A 23459-nucleotide genomic window follows, 5' to 3' on the forward strand; every position below is an offset into this window, starting at 1 on the left:
GTGCCTCAAAGCGCTCAAAGTTGCGATTTTTCGACCTTAGAAAAACTACCATGGGAGGAGTACGGAAAATTGGGAAAATCGATTTTTTTTTTCAATGCCAAATGTCTTAGAAATGCATAAAACGTTGAAATCTAGTACTATTTCGAAAAAAAAAATTAATCGAAAATCGACTTTCTGGGACTTAACCGTTTTCTGAGCAACCGAAAGCTTAATATGGAATATTTTAAAACAAGCTTCTAAAATGACTCACAACACGTTCCAAACCAAATGTAAATTATGTCAATGTTTATTTGGTATCTCAAATGTGATTTTCATTAGGGTGGTTAATTTTTTTACTAGGGTGGTTCCAAAAACAACTAAAATGAAATTTATTTTTATTGAATAGGAAAAAGCAATCATAGTAAGAAACTTATGTCATTACCGTTGCGTTACTCGTGCCATTACTAGCAATATTCATTAAACGAGTAATTACTAAGAGTTTTGTACAAAACATAACAGTGCGTGTAACAGAGGATCAAGAGGTTTGAATTTTCTCTTCAAATTTTTTTTTATTAAATACTATAAATGAAATGAAGTTTTCGTAGTCTCTACCACCCTAACGGAAAACTAGTTAGTCCATCCTTGTGGTATATCAAGTATAATATATCAAACAGGCAAATAAATATGAGCATTTTTTCTATTAAACCCTTTCAAATTAAATTTTAATTGTGTTCAAAACCACCCTAATAAAAAATAAATAAACCCCCCTAATTAAAATCGAGTTTGAGATACCTAATGAACATTAGAATAATTTACATCTGGTTTGGAATGAGCTGTGAGTCATTTTAGAAGCCCGTTTTAAAATATTCTATATCAAGCTTTCAATTGCTCAGAAAACGGCTAAGTTCCAAAAGGTCGATTTTCGGTCAAAAATTTGTTTTCAAGATAACAGCAGATCTCGACGTTTTGAGCATTTCTAAAACATTTGGCATCGAAAAAAAAATTCATTTACCCAATATCCTGTGCTTTCTCCTTAATAGTTTTTCGAGGGTCAAAAAACCACAACTTTGAGCGCTTTGAGGCACCCCTAAATCATGTCCGATTGAGCTGAAATTTTGCACAGATCATTTTTTTTTTGGGGGGCAATGAACAAAAAATTTGACATGACCCTTTTCGCTGCCACCCTAATAATTATATTAGAAGCTCTCCAGGCACTGCTAAGGAAGGTCAAATCCAAGCACTGTTGAATGAAGGAAATGGAGAAGAGTGAAACAGAAGCAGTATGAGAATTGATAGCAATGGACGATCAAAGGCGGAGGTCTGAGAGTAGGAAGCGAGCCCCACACAGTACAATCCACTGGATCATTCTAAGAATTGCAGCGGATGAAAAAATTTTCATTTCGCAGCGGTTGAAAGGTCTCATTTGTCCAATCTATAAGAAAAGCTATCGACTCGACTTCAAAAACTTCAGGGGCACCATGTTGCTAAATTCTGTGTACAAAGTGCTCTCCCGTTTACTGTTCTTAAGGTTAAGGCCTTTGGTGGAAGTTTTTGTAGCTGAAGAGCAACCAGGTTCTCGATAGGCACGCTCTGCAATGGAATCTAACCTGCAGACTCGCGATCAGTTAGAAAATGTCAAGGCGGCGTACGAATTAGTCGAACGAAATGAGCTATGACAGATAATGCTGGAGCTCGGTCGCTCCTGATTAGACTGGTACGAATTACGCTGGAGGGATCAAAATCATGCGTACGGATAGCAAGAGATATAATTTTTTCAACATTACCTTGGAAGGTACAGTACGTGCAAAGAAACGTGGAACAGCTAGTGGTGTTGGTACTAAGGGGGACCTAGATGGGATAATCTTTAAAGTGGTCAAGGAATTCACATGCTTTAGTATTCTCGTAACATGTGACAACGATGTGAGCCGTGAAGTCAAACGACGAGTTGCAGCTGCGAATAGGTCCTACAGACTACGTAGCCAGCTGAAGTCCCGTAGCCTGTAGACTCGCACAAAACTGGAGCTGTATGAAACGCTGATCCTCCCGATTGTCGAAAACTTTTTACCGTGCCGATAGCGGTGTGAATTTCTCGTTCGTTCAAATATCAACTACTTTGCGCTTGCTTGACTGAAGTGTCTGTTGAAAATTCTGATTGATAGTTATTTTCCAATTCCTGAAGCTGAAATAACTTCCAGTAATTGGTTTATTGTAAAATGGTTCTATAGAGACACTAATTTAAAGAATTATGCAACATCCAGTACAGCTCCCAATGCTTGCTGTAGCCTGACGAAGCTAAATAAGCGCTACAAGTTTGATAACATTCATTACTTTCGTGAACGAATGAATGGCAAAGCATGACAAAAAATAACACCAGCCGAATCAGTAAAACTTTAAATTTGAGGTAAGGGTAACTAGATTCAATTCAGTATCACTGCAAAAAGTGCAAGTAAGTGCATACTTAGCTTCACTTCAGGTGTTTTCCAAGCATTAAATGTGAGCTTTCGAAGCTCTGTTTCCAATACATGTATTATCAAAAACTTGAGTCAATATAAGAATTTTAACAATACTAGAAATCTAGAAATTCGATTTATTTTTTAAATTGTAGAATTCTCATTGAAAATTGTAGCTTTCCATAAATTGTAGAATTAAGTAAATTTTCTTCTTACATTAAAACTGATCTCAGGAATATTTATCCTCTACCGGGAATTGTATTTTTTTTTAATTCTCGCTTATTTTCCGTCGGTCTAGTTCCGCCACTGTTGTGGCCAATCACCGACGCCCAGGGAGGCGACTCCACACCCAGGACCCTAACTCACGACCCGTTTATCAACGGACCGGCGCCAACGGCTTTACTTCCTCATGCGATGGAAGGCGTGATCCCAGAGATTTTCGCCTCAGAAAATCTCCCGGTGTCGGCTAGGATTGAATCTAGACCAGTTGAGTTGGTTGTGAGTGGATCACGCCACCTCACAACCATCGACACCTATGTCGGCGGTGGGATTCGAACCCAGGCGTCGAGCGTGGTTGGCGGAGACGTTACCAACCACACTAGGCCCCCGCTCTTACCGGGAATTGTAATTGGCGATATAGGCACGAGGAACGAAGTCTTATCCTTCATCTTGACATAATAAATCCCTCTTAGAATTAACCTGGCCAGAGAGGAACGCTAGGTGTGGCCTCAGTTCAGAAAAATTGTAATTTTGCGATATTGGTAGGATAGAAATTGGCCCGGTAAAGTAGAGCAGTAAGCTTGAATACAAAAGGGTAAATTCTCACACACAAGCACGGATATAAATGAAAAGCGTATCATTTACTTCAATAGTGATACTGACAATAATATGGAGTGCGGAGTACAGAAAACACCTGGGCAATATCACAATAGATCAAATGTCTCTGGTCGCAGTGATGCGTCCACACAGAGGAAAAAAATCAACTTATCGCTTCAAAACTAGTATGCACCTATAATTATGAACGCCAGACTTTTTGACAGACTTAAAACGGACTTAAAACGTTGTTTTTCTTTCAAGTGCACTTAAAGTTTTTAACTGATTAACTAACTAGTATCGCCCAGATATATAACATGTTTTACTATTTTTTCGCATTAACATAAAGATGAAGGTGATGATCTTTTTTATCGCGAGACAATAATAATAATAAATCACTTGAAAAATAAATAGTAGGTATGCAAAACAGATGCAATATTAACATTGGCCAAAGTAAAAATAGTCACATTAAAAAAATGTTTCTCGTTCTTTAAAAACTATTCAACAAATGAATTGGAAAATTGCTTGTAAACCGTAAATTTGTAAGCTGTAACTGTAAACGCGATGCCGGTCCTAATTCTATACATCAACCAATTTATATTGATAAGATTTACTACTTACACTGGTCCTTCCATGTCACACGCATCTTGAAACTGTAACGAAATAAGAAAAAAATCTCAATAGGTTGTACTCAAGGTTGATCAATTACCAATCGTTTAGTATTTGTATCACTATCTAATACTGTTTTTAATATCATCAATTTATCTGGTATTAAAGCGAAAAGTTCGTTAGTACAATTCAAAATAATAACATTACCATCACCCTAATAAAATAAACCCAAACAAGGTTGAAGTTATCAGAATGAATGATAAGAGATAACATCGAGAGGCAACGCCAATACTGATGCCACCTTGTTTACGTAGCCGGTAGCTAATGAGGGAAAGTTTGCCCCAATGGTAGACTCAAACTGCCCACAAACACGTACATTTGGTTACAACCGGAAAGTTCATTAATTTAAGCTTAGCCTCGAATTAGGTCGTCCCATTTTTGCTGATTGCGATAAATAACTGAACCGTGAGCCGGCACAATTAAATTAAGTGGCAAGTAAAGTAATAATGACATGATCGATATGTAGGTACGTTCACGATTGTGTCGTCCATTTCCGCATTCTCCTCGAACGTATTTGAGCGATTGTGTTTGTTTATATTGTTTACATTCGAATTGGACAAGGTGTTGGACACTAAATGAGACGATTATGATTACTAAACAGCGGAAACGGGCGCACGTTTGCAGTGAGTTTTATTTTTAGAAACGCCAAAAAAACGAAACGTTTTACTTCTCCCCGAAACGTGACTAGTTTATTTTTAAATTCGGTGGTTAGTAATTTGCCGGTTACTATCAAGCACGTGCTTGGAAATCCAATTAGCGAACTCTCTAAGTATTGAGTCACATTCGTAGGCTTTTTGTCACTAAGGCGTTGCTTTTGATACTTTGCGGCTTTGAGGTTGAAAATCTCATTTTTTCCAGAATTTACAGATCTATCGTTCATAGGATTTTGAAAATACAGGATAACCAGTCACCTAAAAACCAAAAAGTCAAAAAATCTGTGAAAAAATTGTACAATATGTAAGAGTGTCACTATGCCACTCCGAATCGAAAATAGGAGAAAAATATCTCTCAGCCAGATACCAGACTCAATGAAATTTTCTAGCTATGATTTTTTTATTCGAATTGATTTCCTGTCGTTGCTTTTTGACACGGAAAAATTCAGTTCGGTTCACCATTCGGAAGCAATCACAAATCAATGCTATGTTTCAATCGAACACTCCGAAGGACTCACAACTTTATGCTCTGTCGATCATCATCTGTCTTTGGTTAGTTTATATGTACATCAATAGGATTGGTTATGCAACTATGTTTCCATGTTACGGCAAACATATCCGGAAGCGTGTCACAGTTCCAGTGTTGCAATTATAATACGTATCACGTATCGTTTCAACACGGAAACAAGCAAATACAGATTGTTAGTGCAAATAAAGCGCGGACCAGCACTGAACGGAACGGATTGGAAATGTTCAGCCAGTCGCAGCTGCTCCCACACTTTGACGAATGACACTCTCACTATCCAGCAGTGTTGTTGACGTGTTTCAGCGCGGTGAACAACGTGTGATTTTGCTGGTCGAAAGTGGAAAGTTCATTGTATGTACTGGCGATATTTACGGGAAGCCATCCGTCATCATGTGGATCGCCATAGAAACTCCACCGACACGCGAAGAATGACATGAAAGGGTGTAGGGTAACTGACGTAGGTAGACACTGTTTCGGGTATTCCCATCTCTTGTTTTGTGCGCGTTGTGCGTTGAACAGTTTAAGTGCTACGTAGGTACTCGTATCAACGCAATTATCGCGCCGTCGATCAATGCATGCAAATGTGGCAAAATGCCCAATCACTGTGAGAATCGCCAGAACCCGTGCCGTTTGAGAAACAACATACACACTATTAGAGTATTGTTGCTGTACTATTAACTCGACTTGTTGATCTTCAGAAAGCTGATAAAAACGTAATTGCGGAAACTTTATAATCACCCCCCAATGAACAAAATTGCCCTACTGGATTGGACTGGACTTAAACGGGCTGCTGATATTGTTAGATCCTTGATGTAACCTTTCATTACAACCCCTTCGAAAGCACAAACAATTAAGCGTATGTAGATTGCGGTACGCACACACCTAGTAAGTAATAGCTCTCATTATTTCCAATGATTATAAGACTGACTATCAAAATACTGATCAGTCGTGTTCGCTGAAATGAGTTGGCTACCAAAATAAATCGCGTATAGGTATATTTCGTATCGAATGGGCCAATATAAATTGTGATGATAAGGCACTCGATATTGCCGTGTCTGTTAAATTCACTGACACATGGAAATAGGGAAACAGCAAACTATTCACCACAGAAACGTTCAGTTTTGGTTGTTGTGTTGATGATTGCAGCCAGTTGATGTACAGAGGTGGCACTTTCAATGAATACAGGACAAAACGAGAAATGTTAGCAATACAGTCTAAACATCGTTAAGCAGTATAATTGCAAAAGGTTGAATTGAACTTTAATATACAAGAAAAAAGGCAACAGATGTCAGAGTCAGTTAGAAATGTGAAAGTGTATTTTTACCCCGTGAGATAAGACATTTCAAAAGTCTGCAATAAAAAAAAGCGTCATCATAATAAAAAGTGGAATAATGTTTTCTACGTTACGGTTTTAGAATGCACAATATTGGTGCAAATGTTTCAGGAGGATTTTTATATTGATTTCCATTTGATGAATGACGGATTAGTTTCGTCGAATCAAAACGTCTCCAATGTTGAAAAATCCGGTTTTCTGTCACTGTGCGATATGATGATGATGATGATGACATTACAACAGGAACAGGGTTTTTTTCCTATCGAATATATCCGCATTGCTTCTGATAGGTTCGTAATGTTTCATTGATTGGTTTCTCTGTGAGTAACTGAAAAACTTGTCGGTTACGATTATTTGCTCTATGATTACAGTTATTTCCTGCTCAAAATTCAGAAAAAGTACCAACTTTATCTTGATTTTCTAAGATAAAAAACATTTATTTATGTGTTTATTTATATTATCTAAACATATAAAAATGCAGCTCTGTCAGTCTGTCTGCCTGATCCATATAGACTTGGAAACTACTGAACCGATCGGCGTGAAATTTTGGTTTTAGGGGCCGAGAAAGGTGACTAGGATAGTTCGAGACCCCTTCCTCTTCTGGAAGGGAGGGGTTACATACAAATGGAACACAAATTTTTGCATATTCGAGAACTAACCAACTAAATGAAACCAAATTTGGCAGGTGAATGTTCTTAGGGTTAAAAAATTTGTTCATAATGGTTTGAAACAGTGTTGGAAATGTCAGAGAAAATCAATTTCAAATGCAATACGTTTTCGCTTCCGAACTTTCTGTCGCTCGTTTCACACGCTGATATATCCCGATTGAACTTCGAGGTGCGAGAAAATGAAACGCCATGAACTTAACTTGGCGCAACTCACCGATGAGAGGATATAAAAAGAATCAGATCGTTCTTCCTCTTTATCTCTTTACATCACATTCGCTCATGATATACCCAGTGCAAATATCGTAGATGAAATATCATGAAATGATTCGTGATATTGTTCGACGAAATATCCCGATCTTTCCCAGCTCTTCAGCCAGCTGACTGATTGTATACATTTCATTTATGACAAATGTACTGAAGGTGCTGATGGGTGGTTTTAATTTAGAGCTTTATAGTCTTTGCAGATGACAGTCCAAACAGAGAGGAAGACAAAGAAGAAGACTTTATTGCACTTGATATGAAATCTGCTGTTACGTAATTTAAGCGAAGGGAAGGCGAGTCACATGGAACGTTACTTATTGTTAAATAGTTTGGAAGGAGGTTTGAAATTTAGGTATTTCGCGTTACGTAAATTGTATATTGTGTACACCCAACGCAAACGGGGAATATTTTATTACTTTTGGGCAATTTTTTATTACTTTTTGTGTCTTATGACTGCGCATTATACACAAAAAGTAACAAACAAAAAGTAATAAAAATTATGACGGCCACACGCTTGTATGTGTTTCTGCAGGAGAACATACAGCCAAGCACCGCAATGCATGTGTTGGCAAGACTTCACTCGCTGCATTTGTATTGATGCAACGATCTGGTTCATTTTTGTCTCCCTTCATCCACACATAATCAGAATCTCAACCGTCAACCTCAAATGTCCAATTAGAAACACTTTCGTTTCGTCCCCCAGTGTTTACTTGAAATGGAAATATGTAATACTGTCTGACCAGAGTTGCCGAAGTTGCGAATATTGTTCTGGATGGGCACGAGTTTTGTATATTCAAACAGGTCCAAATGAGTTTCCATGAACCAATGATTATGTGCTGTAAATAGCTTGCAAGAAAGCGAATGTTTTTATTTTTCTCTAACGCAGTTTACAGATCGTGATGTCATTTTAAGGCGCATTTCAAGTCTTTGAAATCATCAACGTTTGCATACTCTATGACGGGGAAAATGTTGCTTGGCAGCTCTTGTCATATTTTTTCGCTACTTCGTATGCATACAACAAGCGAACTAATACACGCCCACCGGATGAATTGGAGATTGAAAAAACTTGTAACATGTGCAACTTATGCGACGGTGTGTGATTTTTTTTTTGACTTGAGGTGGAAAGGGAGCATTTTTCGACAGAAAAAACGTTGCATGTGGTTGAAACAACCATTATTAGATAGTCGTACTCTCATAACACGTGCTAAATATATGACAGTGTGTGTTGTTACTTGACTGGGGAAGAATTTTGTTGCTTTTTAAGTAATGGATTTGTTACCTAAAAGGTAATTTTGCGCTATTGCTTCTAAAGTAATAAGGAAAAGTTTTGCGTGTAGAAAACGAAATACCCAATTTGGACAATAAAATACTATCAGAACGGCCGGCGCAAACAAATATGCTAATAGTACTGGGCTCTGTCTATTTAATACACATTTCAGTTTTATTGTCGCGAACGTCATCTCAAGAATTTAAATTACCTAATCAATAGTGTCAATTGCGCATATAGCTTATGAGTAATAAGAGTTGGAAAGTCATTTCTCTCCGCTGGTATAGGGTTAATTATAAATCAAGCAGATGAAAAGGATAAGTGTTTTTTTTTCTATCAAATCATTCATATGTTATAACAACAGTAGCTAAAAAAAGTTCATGAAAAAGCACCATATTTTTTGTTTTTTTTTTTTTTTTTTGTTTTAAAGAGGCTTTGCATAATTTGGCATTCGCCTCGCACCATATTTAAGTTTTATTTCAGGTCAAATTCAAATAGTAAATTAGTGCCAGTTTATGGCTTTGTGCAAAATCACAATTACGCAAGGCAATTCAATGGGATGAGTCATCTAGGGTGTCCCAAAACATCAATGTTGAAAAAGTCAAGGTGCTCAGCCCTAAATTGAAAGATAAGGTTATTTATAGCATTTTTGTGGAACATTTCTACTTTCTAAAAAATTGTTTTCAGGTTGCCCAAACGTGATTTATGAAAAAATGACTTTTTCAAGCTTCAAACCCACTCTGTTGCACTTTTTTCAATTCTGTTCGTTTCCTAAATTTTTCCATATATTTTTTCTAATTTTTGTGAGGTTGTTTCTGAATATTTTGTATGGTTCAGTTCAGCATTCAGTTATTTGACTCCCAGAGGGCCATTAAACATCACAGAAAAATTAATTTTTCTAATAATTTCTAGATAAAACCCTTCAGAACACAAATAAAAAAAATTTTGATCAAGAACCGAAAATTTCATTGCAAAGAGGGATTTATGTCGAAAATTTACATTAAAAAAGATACTCGACATCTTATCGGGGAGCTGAGATGTGATGGAAAATTATGCATTTTAACAAATATGTTAAATAACTGTTTTATTTTGGGAGATAAAAAATAACAATGTGTAGAAAACAAATGCATTTTTGGATGGCTGATAACTAAGTAGAAGGTTTAAAAATTCTGAAAAATCTGCGGAAAAAGTTAGAACGAAAATTGTGATTTTCAGTGCCCTCTAACAGAATACTCAATGTTGCTCGTAATATGTAAGAGATAGTACCAAGATGTCTTCGGTAAAGTTTCTTGTTTGAAAATAATCTAAAACTTTGTCGAAGACACCTTTCGTCTATCTTGTTCTGATTAAAAAGTAAATTTTTTATTTCACTCATTGGTGGATTGATCCACTAGGGTGTCCCAAAAAAAATCGATGTTGAAAAAGTCAAGGTACCCTAAAAAAAAAGTCAAGGTGTCCCTAAAAAGTCAAGTTGTCCCTAAATTGAAAGATAATGTTATTTATAGCATTTTTGTAGACCATTACGACTTTCTAAAAAATTGTTTTCAGGTTGCCCAAACGTGATTTATGGAAAAATGACTTTTTTAAGCTACAAACCCACTCTTTTGCACTTTTTTCAATTCTATTCGATTCCTAAATTTTTCCATATATTTTTTAATTTTTGTGGGGTTGTTTTCGAAAATTTTGCGTGGTTCAGTTCAGCATTGCATTCAATTTTTCGACTCCCAGAGCCCAATTGAATCACCGAAACGTGGTCCCGAAGATCCGAACTTACAGGAACCAGAACCCGAATGCTAAAAAAAGACAAATTTTCCAATCTTCTGACGGGCCAAGATCCAAATCGATCAAGGATGTGATGTGATTGGATGTGATGCAAACGCTTATCAAACGGTTTGGGCCAGCACAGACATCAACATCAGAGATGAGTACTTTTTAAACTATTTATCATCACAAGGGGTACTTTTGTAAATAAAAGAAGAGAAAAAGTTTTTCACTTAACATGCTGTCCTACTATTTTCGATAGAATTGAAAAACTAGCATGTATCAGATGAAGAATCCTTATCTGACCACAGGAAATGTTGAAATTTCCAACTAGTTTTCAACGAAGAACAACTTCCAAAATTTTTTTTTTGAGCCAGCAATAAATAAAAAGCTGTCTCTGATTATAAGCGAATATATTTTTTTCAAAGAATGTTAGGCCTGTACTCGAAAAATGCACTATTTTTATCCGTGGGTGAAAAATGATGAAAAGCTGAGTATAACTAGTTTAGAGTGCATTACACTGTTCAACAAAATGAAAAGAAAGCCGGAAAAAAAATATAGCTATTTAACCGTTCCCTATTTTAAATAAAAATTAAATTAAAAATTTTTTCTATTTAACCATATGCTGTATGTTCATTAAATGATCTCATGAAACGGCATGTAGGCTCATGTTGTGGATAATTCCGAGCTCGTTGCGGAGGGTTGAACACTCTTGGATTTCTTAGCGAAGCCGTATTGCTATTACGATGTATTCGAGCTGAAAGAGTTCGAATATCAGTCCTTCCTGCTAATACATTGGTGAAAAATACTATGTCAGCAATCCTATGTCGGCAATGTATTGTGTCAATAATATCTAATGCACACAATTCTTGATAGGCAGGTAGTTGATCACCATTGCATCTAAGGTTCCGTAAGGCAAAACGCACGAACTTTTTTCGAATTCCTTCAATTCGTTGAATATGTGTTGCATATTGGGGGCGCCAAATAACGCTCGCAAAGTCCAGCTTGCTCTGCACTAGCGCTTTGAAAAATGGCTAATATAGAATAGGAGTCTTTGAGATCCCGTCCGTACCGTCTCACAAGAGAAAACAATTTCAAGCTGTCTGTAACTACATTGTCAATATGATTTGTAAACGAAAGTTGTCGGTCAAATGTAACGCCTAGGTCGCGAACTTTTTCTTTACGTGGTAACTCAGTTCCATTGAAACGATATTTAAACTTGATAGGAGATTTCACGAGAAAATGTCATAGCTGAACATTTCTCAGCATCAACGTTCAGACCACTATCTAAACAGAATTGTCCAAAACTTTGCAAGTGCAGTTGTAATTTAAGACAATCGACGTGTCCCTTTATTTTAACATACTGAACTCTTCCCATCAAATATGTTTGCAACCAATTGAAGAATGCTGTCCGTCTTAATCGCATCAAATGCCTTGCTCATATCTGTGTAAATACAGTCGACTTGAAATTCTTTGCATATATAATCGGCTACTAGAGAAGTAAACTTGCAAAGATTCGTGGTAACGGATTTCTTTTTTAAAAATCCGTGTTGCACAGAAGAAATGCATTCAGCGACTACCGTACACGAGAATCGTACACTAGCCGTTCGAAAAGTTTAAGGGTAGCAGATTGGATTGTTACACCACGATAATTTTCTACATCTGAGTGAGATTCTTTTTTATGAACAGGTGTGATGTGAGAAATTTTCCAAATCGAAGGAAAGTAACCGGAAGCCAGTGACGCGTTGAACAAACTTGTAAGAGGGACTAAAAGCTCACCTTGGAACTGTTTTAGGAGGCTGTTAGAGAGAGTGTCAGGGCCAGGCGACGAGTTTGTGGATTCCATTTTTGACATCAGTTTCAGATACTTGAAATACTTCCAAGCCACTGTCGAAAGAAGGTATACGCACAGTTGAAGGCTGCTTTGCGAAAACACTACGGAAATGTTCGGCGAAAAGGCCAGTCGACGATTGAGTATCTGTAGCGGTCATACAGATACATACAATTCGCATAGTATTTGCTGGCCGGGTTCATCGCTTCAACGTTATGTTTACGAGAAAACTCTTTCAAATCTCTGAAAAAAAGTTGGTGGCTAGGGGTACCAAAATTTACAGGAATGCTATAATAATTTTTTCCGGTTTGAGCTTTTGGAGTGCCTTTGTGTTGACCAGTGTTATTTACATGTGCAAAATTTCATAACAATCACTACTGGTCGAGTTCCGGGAATCGGTTGCGGTAAGACTTTGAAACCTAGTTTGCGGCGTATTGAAGAACTCGGCGAGGAGCGGCTATTAGACGTCCAAGTGGCCAAATATCGATCGCCAACAGGGTTGTTTTGCGAATACTTAAAAATTGATATGGTTTCGCTAACGTTTTCAATCTAGCCTATGTCCCTAGAACGGTACTCACCCCAGGGTTCTCCTTGATAAATCAGGAACAACGGAAAATTTCGAAATGTCCCCTACTGTCCCAAAAACTATGATGAATTTTTATTTTTACAAAAGACTCCGCCTTTATTACAAGTTCTTTCCAGTTTGTCTCTGGTTCGTAAGTTACAACATAGCTCTAAAAAATATCAGGAACAGAAAGCGATCTCGAGTAAAACAACAACAGATTGTTTACAAAGTCAGATCGGTTGTAACCGTTAGTGTCGACTGTGCTTGTGGAGAGAGGTGGTGATTGGTTGCTGGTTCAATAGTGTATCTCAAACAATAGGTTATTTTTGTTACATACATTTAACCGTAAAAGAATTTCTGATCGGTTGATGCCAAAACCTCGAAATTTTGAAAAGAAATGACTGATATATAAGCGCTCAAAACCTGACAACTTTTCCCTGGTTTTCCCTGGTTGAATTACTAGATTTTCAAATTCAGGCGCCTAACTTCGATATAGACGTTAGTCAACGTCAAAAACTTTTGGCATTTATCGCAATTCCAACTTCTTGTGTGTTATTACTTTATATGTACACATTCAGCCTTTTCTTATTTCCACCAGCGAAATAAAAAAGAATCTAAAATAGTAGGTAATGGGAGTTGATTACGAAAAAATATTTTATTCTAGAACTTTGTCACGAAAAATATTTATGAATGTGTTGATGAAAATACGACTCGCGGTGACAATTTCAAACAAAGAAAACGTTTCTGGTATCTCCTATAAACATCATCAAGCAGTTAATACGAAAAAGCGGAACATTCTAACAGACCACTTTGTGACAATTACCAAAAGTTTGTATAAGGCTCTAAGCCCCGCCATTTCGACGCTTTTTCAGCAATCCTGACCATATACAACAACAATAAAATAACTAGCGCTATGTATTTTGACGATTATATAAACTAAATGATTTTGAATGCCAAAAGCGACCCATAATTGTGTCTTTTGCTATGTAAGTGATATTTTTCTTCCCAATCGATTTACACGCATCAACTGCGGTGGAACTAATTGTTGATCGAAAGTACACATCAGAACACAGAGATACATAGTAAATAATTCGTAGTTGATATTTTTTACAATTTTATATCCATTTTTGAACATTCAGACAATAATTGCACAATAATCCATAATTGTAGAGGGACTGTTGACCAACTTTTTTCTTGAGAATATAATGCTTTAGACCAGTGGTTCCAAACCTTTTTGGCTCCGCGGCTCCTTTTGCTAAACACAAGAGCGCTGTGGCCCCCTATGTGAAGCTAAGAGAGCTCCGCGGCCTCCCAGAAGAATTTCAGATACAAGTTTTGCTATGCGAGGCTGCATTTTTCAGTCTCGTATCGTTCTGCAAGTTTAATTTGTTTAACTTTTTAGTCCTAGTACGCGAAAGAGTTGAAAATCCAGTTTCACAGAGGTATCTAGAGAGAAATTTTGATCACCTGTCAAATTTGCCAATAGCTCTGCGCCCGTGTTGCTTGAGGAGTCTCAAATACCTTATTTCTTCACAAAAATGTAACTGGAACACACATCTTGAGTAGGTGATAAATATAGCTACGAATGCTTTATGGATATGTAAAAAAAACTACAGTCGAGAAACAAATCGAGAATGATCCATTTGTTCGACTAGTGTGAGACCAGAATTAACTATGTTTCACGCCAAAAAACAAAGGGGAAAGGGGCTCAAGATAAATTGGAAAACTTTGAAGGCAACTCACTCTTGCAACAACGGGTGCAATGAAAACCACAACTACATAGGTATTGGATGCTTTACTTTTTATATGCTTCCTCTGCAATCATGCAATCACTTCAGACACTGGGTTGTGGATATCAAGTACATTTAAATTGGATTTTTGGTCACTGCGAAATTCATGGAAACGAAAGAGTCGATGAACTTGCAAAACTTTGATGAGCTGATCATAGGATTAGAAATCTGCTAGAGCTCTGCTGGTTTATCTGCTTCTTCACACAGAATGGAGCTAAAAGCTTATTTTTTAAAATCGCAAAACACTGAAACTTTCAAAGAGCTATCTTAGCACATATACTGGTTTAATAACAGGGCGTTGTCCGAGCCGTTATCACATAAAATGCTATGGAAAAGAACTTCAAAATATGTGATGTGAATATGCGATATGTGCTGCCTAGTGCCTATGTAGCTTAGAAACACATGGGAAACCTGTTACACCGATGTACGGCAATTTTTAAAAAAGGATATAAGTTGTAGAGTGAGTAGTGGGCTATTGGAATCCCCTGAAATCTGAGGTACAACTTTCAACATGGTTGTGCGCTTTATGCGAATCGTAATACCGGACTGGACTAAGGCTATAGGTCATATTATGATTACCACTTCCAATAGTTATCCAGACTCAGCAAGATTAGAACGGGGAGCAAGTCACAAAAAGTTGGTCGCAGCGACGAAAATGCCCAATACGGAAAACTCCGAGCAAATCCGAGCAGTTGTTCTCCTGCACGTGGTTGCCGCTATCGACGACAAGTCGATGGCCTAATCGACCGATGGAAATCTGGGCATTCAGCTTTCTGCAATTGGGTCCTAAAGCTATACCGGTTTTTATATATCATTTGAAAAAGCCGCGTTTTCTAAGCAAAACGTGATTTTAAAAAAACGTTTATCGTTTTCCTTCGGTTTTTAAATGAAGAATAAAAAAACTGCTCGAAAGGTCTTAGATGACGTTTCGCCCATGTACGGTATATGAGAGAACTGTCATTTTAGGCATTTCGAGCAGATTTTTATCCTTCCTTTAAAAATCGAAGGAAAATGATAAGCATTTTTTAAAAATCACGTTTTGCTCAGAAAATTGCACTCTTCCAGCTGATATATAAAAATCAGAAAACCGTTTGAAACTTTAGGACCCCATTAACCAATAAATATAAGATTAACACATTGTGAATACTCACTTTGGCCAAAGGTGCAAGTTTTACAGCGAAAATTGCACTATTAGCAAGTTTCATCAATCATGAACAATCAGTCATCATGGAAGGATAGGTTGGCTTTTTATTTAGCATTTAAAAAATGAAACCTCTGCTATTATAGCACCTATAATAGGTGCTTATTACGGGAGTCACTTCACGGTGAAATCAGAGTGAAGTGAATGAAGTCCTATTACGGGACTCACGTAAGTGAGAAAAACGTCGCAAGGTGACATCTGCCGTGAAATCTGGGTTATAGTGAGTGTCATATGAAAGAAGTGGAAACGGAAAAAGCGACGTTTCGCGTGGAATTATTTCACGACCATTTTGACCGGTGAAATGATATCACGAAGATAGCGAAGTTTAAAAAGCGATTGATTTGTAATCTAGTGATAATATATATGAGATTTATTTTCCAGTAACAAGGCTAATTTTTTTTCCTTGAAAAATTCGGCTTTCTGGGACTTACAAATTGTTGAGCTGGGGCCAATGGAACTTAAGGGAAAATTTACCTTCGAATTTCGCTTAGTGGCAGGGCTCAAAAGTTTCCTCTTGTCGAAAAATGTCCTCATACTAAATTTCAGCTCAATCTACTTTCCAGGACTTAGAAATTTTTGAGCTGGGAAACTCGCTCATTTCACTTGTCCTATTCTCTTTTTCACTTCGCTGTCAATCTCACTTCACGAAGGTGATTTTTGTCACCTCACTTGAGGTGGAATCGAGAATAGGTCTCGAAAAGTGAAGTGAGCGTGAAAGTGAAATATATTTCACCGTGATGTGACTCCCGTAACAAGTACCATAGTCTCAGGAATTTTTAGCAGCGGAACAACAAATTAAACAAAAAAAAACGGGAAATTATTTGTATAACTAATGCAGATTATATGGATGCTCAAAACAAACTGTTGAAATATTCTGATGATTTTGTCGCGATTCACGGAATCATAAAAAAATGCTTTAATTTCAAACGATGAACGAAGCATATTTAGTTACTAGCGCATATTTTGCTCGCTCAATCGAAAGACTTTCAGTGGCAGGATCCTTCGAGGAAGTTCTTCTGTCGGAGAGATAAAACAGAATTTTTTTAGTTATTGATCGTTTTTTTAATTAAAGATTTTTTTCAAACCGACAATAACAATTGTTTCCATCGTTTATTTGCAATTTACCTCGATGGTAATTTTCCGTATGTTTTTTCTTCAAATTTATTTTAGATTGAGCAAATTCATGCTATAATTTAGATTCTACGATGATTGGTTTATGTGTCGTAAATTTTTATACTTGGTGACGTTCCATCGAAACGGAAAAGATAATGTCCAATCTAATCGGATTAGATAATGTTCCTTTAAAGTCCGTTGTTTTGTCAGTAAATCATGTGTCGCGTCCCACAAATGGCACAATACTGGTCGAATCCAGGAAAGCGCAGGGTGAAATCTGATTCTTATTTTTGTAATAGCTTCCAGCTGATGTTACAGCTGTAACATTTATGTTTTGCGGCGTTGTAACTGCAATCTTTAAAGGATTGTACAAAGTTTCTTATCACCCACTATTATTGTTTATAATATTTTGACTAGTCGCTGAAGTGAATCTGATAACCATTTAGCCTTGGGTTTCACGATGTGGTAGCTACAACAAATCGTACTTTTTTGCTGATGCATAAAATGTTTAGTTTAAGAAGATCCGCAATCTGATTACGAATCGAACCTTTCCACCGACTCTTAGTTTCACATTAGATATTAGATATTGAAGCCCATTAATCAATTCCGTTCAACCCAACCAATTCCAAAATTACATAAACTAAATTTCCGCCCTTAAAATAACAGGCACAGCTCATACAACTCTTTCATCAATAATAAACTGACTCTTTACCGTTTCTGTAGAAAAAAAAACTGACCATATGAGGACAGGCAAAAAGGTATATTAAAATACTTACATCGTCATCATCGTCGTCGATGTTTTGGAACTGTGAATTACTCAGAGCCATTACCGGTAATGCTCTGCCTTTCCAGCTTAATCCTCCGTTAAGTTTCCAACTGCTTCACGACGCTTTCAAAAAATTTGACTTTCCCCTGGCTGGTGAAGCGTCAGGTAGGGCGACTCCAACGTTGGTCAGTCCACAAATTTGTATTACACCAGTAAAAAACAACAGCACTTCTCTTGTCCAGTGAGTGATATTAGCTTTGTTACATACACTCTTTTCCGGCTACCTTTAGATAGGTGTCGTCAATCGGCACGGCGTTTGTTTTGATATATCACAAACCCCATTTCGCTTCATTTGCAGTTTTATTTGCGCAACACTGTGAACGAGTTTCGCCAAAGTTTAAACCAGATCACGTGTATGCAAATGCCTCTGGTAAACAATTAAAAATTTAACGAATTATGTCAGTTCGAACAGGCTATTTATAGTTGGTTCCGGTTTTCACAGAACCGCGCAGCGGTTTTGCCTTGGTCGATAAATCGTCACAATCTGTCAGTTCAGTAGTAGGTACGGCTGTGATCTTTAGGTGCATGAACCACTTTCACTATGATTGCAATGTTTATCAATGCTTATCAGTTGAGCCCGATGTTAGATAACTGGGGTAACTTTGGTGAGATCAAATTTGTTGATTTGTTGTTTTCACCCACTGCGTACTCCTGTGAATAGATTGACTGCAAGATTATTTCCACGCCAGCGCATCGAGAAATTTTCCTCCTTTCATAAAGAAAAGCACCAGCAGCTTTCAACCGCACACGCAAGCAGTATGTGTTGCTCTACGCTATGTAACAATAGGGCCCTTTATCGATTCAGTAAATCGATATTATGCTAATTATCAAACTCTTTCATATGTGACTTCCTTCTAAACAAAATGTTTTCACTATTTTTCTTTGTCAATCCCGAAACTGAATGGTCAGCTTTATATCCACCTACGCATTTCTATTTCAGTCGTACGACCTTTACCGAAAAATACAAGACTGAGAAATAGTTCACAAATCCACAACTGGACACAGTATAGTAGTACAATGTATTGCTAGCAGCAATAATGATTATAAAAGGGGACACAAACCGACCGCCCAGAACAACGAAAAACCACTCCACCCGACCGAACCGACACTTTCAGAATGAGGCGAAAATTTTCAATGACGGTGTCAGCGGACCCTGCATTAAATTTCTAGCGAAGCGAGAGGAAACTCTGTACCCTCGCTCTCCCGTTGGATCGAGCAGCATTTTCTCCGACTATCTTCACGTAATCGCGTGTATAAAAAACGGTATATGCAGTGGCGCCTCTTTCTTATTCTACTCAACTCTAATCTCTCTCGTTATTCTCTTCTCTCGGCTCAATCGTATCATTGCGTTTGTTTACGTCTGCAGCTGACAGTGTTGGTATCAGCAGGCGGTGTAAATTGGTAAACAACACGGTTCTGCTAACCGTTAGTACATGGAAGTACACAATTTTCGGGACGGATGGCTGTAAAAAACATTTTTTCAAACATTCATTCTACTGCATTTTTCAACAAGAAACAAAGTTTGCGACAAAGAAAAAAAGGCCCTATTATATGTGTTGATAGTTGCTTGTTATTAAAGATCTTGCCAAGAATGCGATTCTTTTGATTTTCTTCATTTGTTATCTTAAACAAGAATATTATCTCTTTAGCTTTTTTTTATTTGATTTTGATTCGAATGAACTGAATAAATGGGCATTCGAATTGATTCGAACGAAAACGAGAATACAAATTGTCGATACTTTTCATACGAACGTGATATGACCGTAAATAAAGGATGTATGGGTTTAAATCCATCAAATTTTCAGGGTGTAAAAATTTTATTTTTGTTTCGGCTTCATATCCAAACACCCAGTACTTTGGCCTTAACCTCGCTCATAAGGTTTCTCCGCTTCTTTCATTAGGTTTTGTACAGTCTTCTCGGTGATCTTGCTGGCAGTTCTGGTCCAGATTTGATGAAACTGTTTGTCTCCTTTAACATCCTGCATCTTTCCGGAAAGCGTCCGCTTCACCAGCGCTCATAATCTTTCGATTGGGCTGTGAACCAATCCCCGGTGGTTCTAGGTACAATATTGACATTATTGGCTTCGTACCACTCCATCGCGGTATTAGCATAGTGCCATGATGCCAAATCAGGCTAAAACATAGGATTAATGGGGCTTATTACGGATGTCACGTCACGGTGAGAACGAAGTGAACGCGTGCAAATCAAATGGGAATCACTTTCACCGTGCCTTTTACGGTTGTCACTTCACCGTGAAGTGACTCCCGTAATAAGCCCCAATATCATGGCTTTTCCACAGAGGCAGTAATCGATTTTGTAGACACTCCTTATGGTGAATTACGTGCTGGTTGTGCTTGTGATGATAGAAGAGGAGCTTTTTCTGCTACAGATATACTGTTTGTCAAACAATATATTCCTTGGGGAATTTAGCCATTTTTTGTCCGGAAATACTTTTAGGTATCACAGTTTGCGAGCACTTGTTTTTGCCGTCACATTCTGCTTTTCATCACGGTTCACAGTGGTCTAAACTCGAAAAATCGTGATCGTTTTAGATTTGACTGTGAAATATTGATTTTATGTACCCAGTGTCTTCAGCAAGTTTATTCTATGTAACAAGGCCTTTCTTTTGGCGTTTTCGGTTTTTTTATCAATCCTACTAGATAAAAAAATCATTTTTTTTAATTTTCAAAATTCCCGATTGCTTTTTTTAGCAAAGTTGTAGGAAAATCTATAAGAAAAAGAATTTCTGAACATTGTAATCTTCTATCTGTACGTCTGATATGACGAAATAGAGTTTTACGAGAAACAGTCTTGAGGACTAGAAATTAGTTTTTTTCCATAACTTTTTTTGTAATCGTCGAAACAGTTCAAAATGTTCTAAGATTTCGTTCATTCTGCTAAACCTCGCATTTTTATAGAATATATTGGTTTGATAATTTCATTTGTTCTAAAGATATTTCTAGTTTTTTGCTGAAAATAGCCATATTTTGAGTCCATTTTTCTCCGAAGGTTGCAGATAGTAGCAAACCAGACTGTATGTATATAAAAGTCTATCAAAAGAACTGCATGGAAGTACACAATTTTCGGGACGGATGGCTGTAAAAAACATTTTTTCAAACATTCATTCTACTGCATTTTTCAACAAGAAACAAAGTTTGCGACAAAGAAAAAAAGGCCCTATTATATGTGTTGATAGTTGCTTGTTATTAAAGATCTTGCCAAGAATGCGATTCTTTTGATTTTCTTCATTTGTTATCTTAAACAAGAATATTATCTCTTTAGCTTTTTTTTATTTGATTTTGATTCGAATGAACTGAATAAATGGGCATTCGAATTGATTCGAACGAAAACGAGAATACAAATTGTCGATACTTTTCATACGAACGTGATATGACCGTAAATAAAGGATGTATGGGTTTAAATCCATCAAATTTTCAGGGTGTAAAAATTTTATTTTTGTTTCGGCTTCATATCCAAACACCCAGTACTTTGGCCTTAACCTCGCTCATAAGGTTTCTCCGCTTCTTTCATTAGGTTTTGTACAGTCTTCTCGGTGATCTTGCTGGCAGTTCTGGTCCAGATTTGATGAAACTGTTTGTCTCCTTTAACATCCTGCATCTTTCCGGAAAGCGTCCGCTTCACCAGCGCTCATAATCTTTCGATTGGGCTGTGAACCAATCCCCGGTGGTTCTAGGTACAATATTGACATTATTGGCTTCGTACCACTCCATCGCGGTATTAGCATAGTGCCATGATGCCAAATCAGGCTAAAACATAGGATTAATGGGGCTTATTACGGATGTCACGTCACGGTGAGAACGAAGTGAACGCGTGCAAATCAAATGGGAATCACTTTCACCGTGCCTTTTACGGTTGTCACTTCACCGTGAAGTGACTCCCGTAATAAGCCCCAATATCATGGCTTTTCCACAGAGGCAGTAATCGATTTTGTAGACACTCCTTATGGTGAATTACGTGCTGGTTGTGCTTGTGATGATAGAAGAGGAGCTTTTTCTGCTACAGATATACTGTTTGTCAAACAATATATTCCTTGGGGAATTTAGCCATTTTTTGTCCGGAAATACTTTTAGGTATCACAGTTTGCGAGCACTTGTTTTTGCCGTCACATTCTGCTTTTCATCACGGTTCACAGTGGTCTAAACTCGAAAAATCGTGATCGTTTTAGATTTGACTGTGAAATATTGATTTTATGTACCCAGTGTCTTCAGCAAGTTTATTCTATGTAACAAGGCCTTTCTTTTGGCGTTTTCGGTTTTTTTATCAATCCTACTAGATAAAAAAATCATTTTTTTTAATTTTCAAAATTCCCGATTGCTTTTTTTAGCAAAGTTGTAGGAAAATCTATAAGAAAAAGAATTTCTGAACATTGTAATCTTCTATCTGTACGTCTGATATGACGAAATAGAGTTTTACGAGAAACAGTCTTGAGGACTAGAAATTAGTTTTTTTCCATAACTTTTTTTGTAATCGTCGAAACAGTTCAAGATGTTCTAAGATTTCGTTCATTCTGCTAAACCTCGCATTTTTGTAGAATATATTGGTTTGATAATTTCATTTGTTCTAAAGATATTTCTAGTTTTTTGCTGAAAATAGCCATATTTTGAGTCCATTTTTCTCCGAAGGTTGCAGATAGTAGCAAACCAGACTGTATGTATATAAAAGTCTATCAAAAGAACTGCATTACTTATAAGAGTTTCCAGTTGTATCCAACCGAGTACTGAATGAAAGGAAAACACCCCTCAAAATGAGTTTTTTGTCCATAACTTTTTCTGTAATCGTCGAAACAATTCAAGATATTCTAAGATTTTGTTCATTCTGCTAAACCTCGCATTGTTGTAGAATATATTGGTTTGATATTTTCATTTGTTGTAAAGATATTTCTAGTTTTTTGCTGAAAATAGCCATATTCCGAGTCCATATTTCTTCGAAGATTGCAAATTATTTGCTTGCATTTATAATCATGTATTTTTTCCACAGGACTTGATATAAATGTACTGAAGCGTTGTGGAGCCATCCTTCAAGCTGTGGCTTCTGGTAGTGAGTTGAACACTGAAAAATTCGATAAATATTGCATCGACACGGCGCGAAAATTAGTGGAGTTATATCCATGGTACTATCTAGCTGCGTCAGTACACAAAATACTGATGCGCGGTGCACAGATTGCTGACCACTTTCTGGTTCCGATAGGACAGCTCTTGGAAGAAGCACAGGAAGCATTGAACAAAATTATACGGGAAACACGTAAACATCATTCCCGTAAAATTTCGCGGGTGGCTACAAACACCGATGTTCTTCACCGCTTGCTGGAGCTATCGGATCCACTTATTTCTAGCAAACGTAGCATCATTTGTAAAACTGAGCGGAGTTTATCAACTGATGCTTTATATTTGTAAGATTAACCTAAAACAGAAGAAGATTTGGAATCATCGGAAGCATCTGACGTAAAGTAAATCATTAGAAACTGAAAACAAAAAGTATAAAAAAGTTTTTTTACTAAATGCTTCAACTTTATACGTCATAACTGTTGAATCTGACTGTTACGAGGGGTGTTTTCCCTTCATTCTGTACTCGGTTGGATACAACCAAAAACAGTGGAATTCGTTTGAGTAATGCAATTCTTTCGACAAACTTTCAAATGCATATAGTCTGGTTTGCTACTATCTGCAACCTTCGGAGAAATATGGACTCAAAATATGGCTATTTTCAGCAAAAAACTAGAAATATCTTTACA

General features: G+C 37.1%; 1 protein-coding gene across 1 annotated transcript in view; it reads right to left on the reverse strand.

The window, feature by feature from the left end:
• The window catches only part of LOC129723721 (tetratricopeptide repeat protein 39B-like), a 35822-nt gene extending 16985 nt beyond the window's left edge, over window positions 1–18837 (reverse strand). The window contains exons 1-2 of the mRNA XM_055678098.1: window positions 17657–18837; window positions 3864–3895 (exon numbers count right to left, since the gene is read on the reverse strand). Of these exons, the coding sequence (XP_055534073.1) occupies window positions 3864–3895; window positions 17657–17707 (83 nt within the window). The 5' untranslated portion in view covers window positions 17708–18837. The remainder of the gene's footprint in view (window positions 1–3863; window positions 3896–17656) is intronic.
• Between the last annotated feature and the right edge of the window lie 4622 nt (window positions 18838–23459).

The sequence above is a fragment of the Wyeomyia smithii genome, chromosome 2, assembly GCF_029784165.1.
Source record: "Wyeomyia smithii strain HCP4-BCI-WySm-NY-G18 chromosome 2, ASM2978416v1, whole genome shotgun sequence".
NCBI lineage: Eukaryota > Metazoa > Arthropoda > Insecta > Diptera > Culicidae > Wyeomyia > Wyeomyia smithii.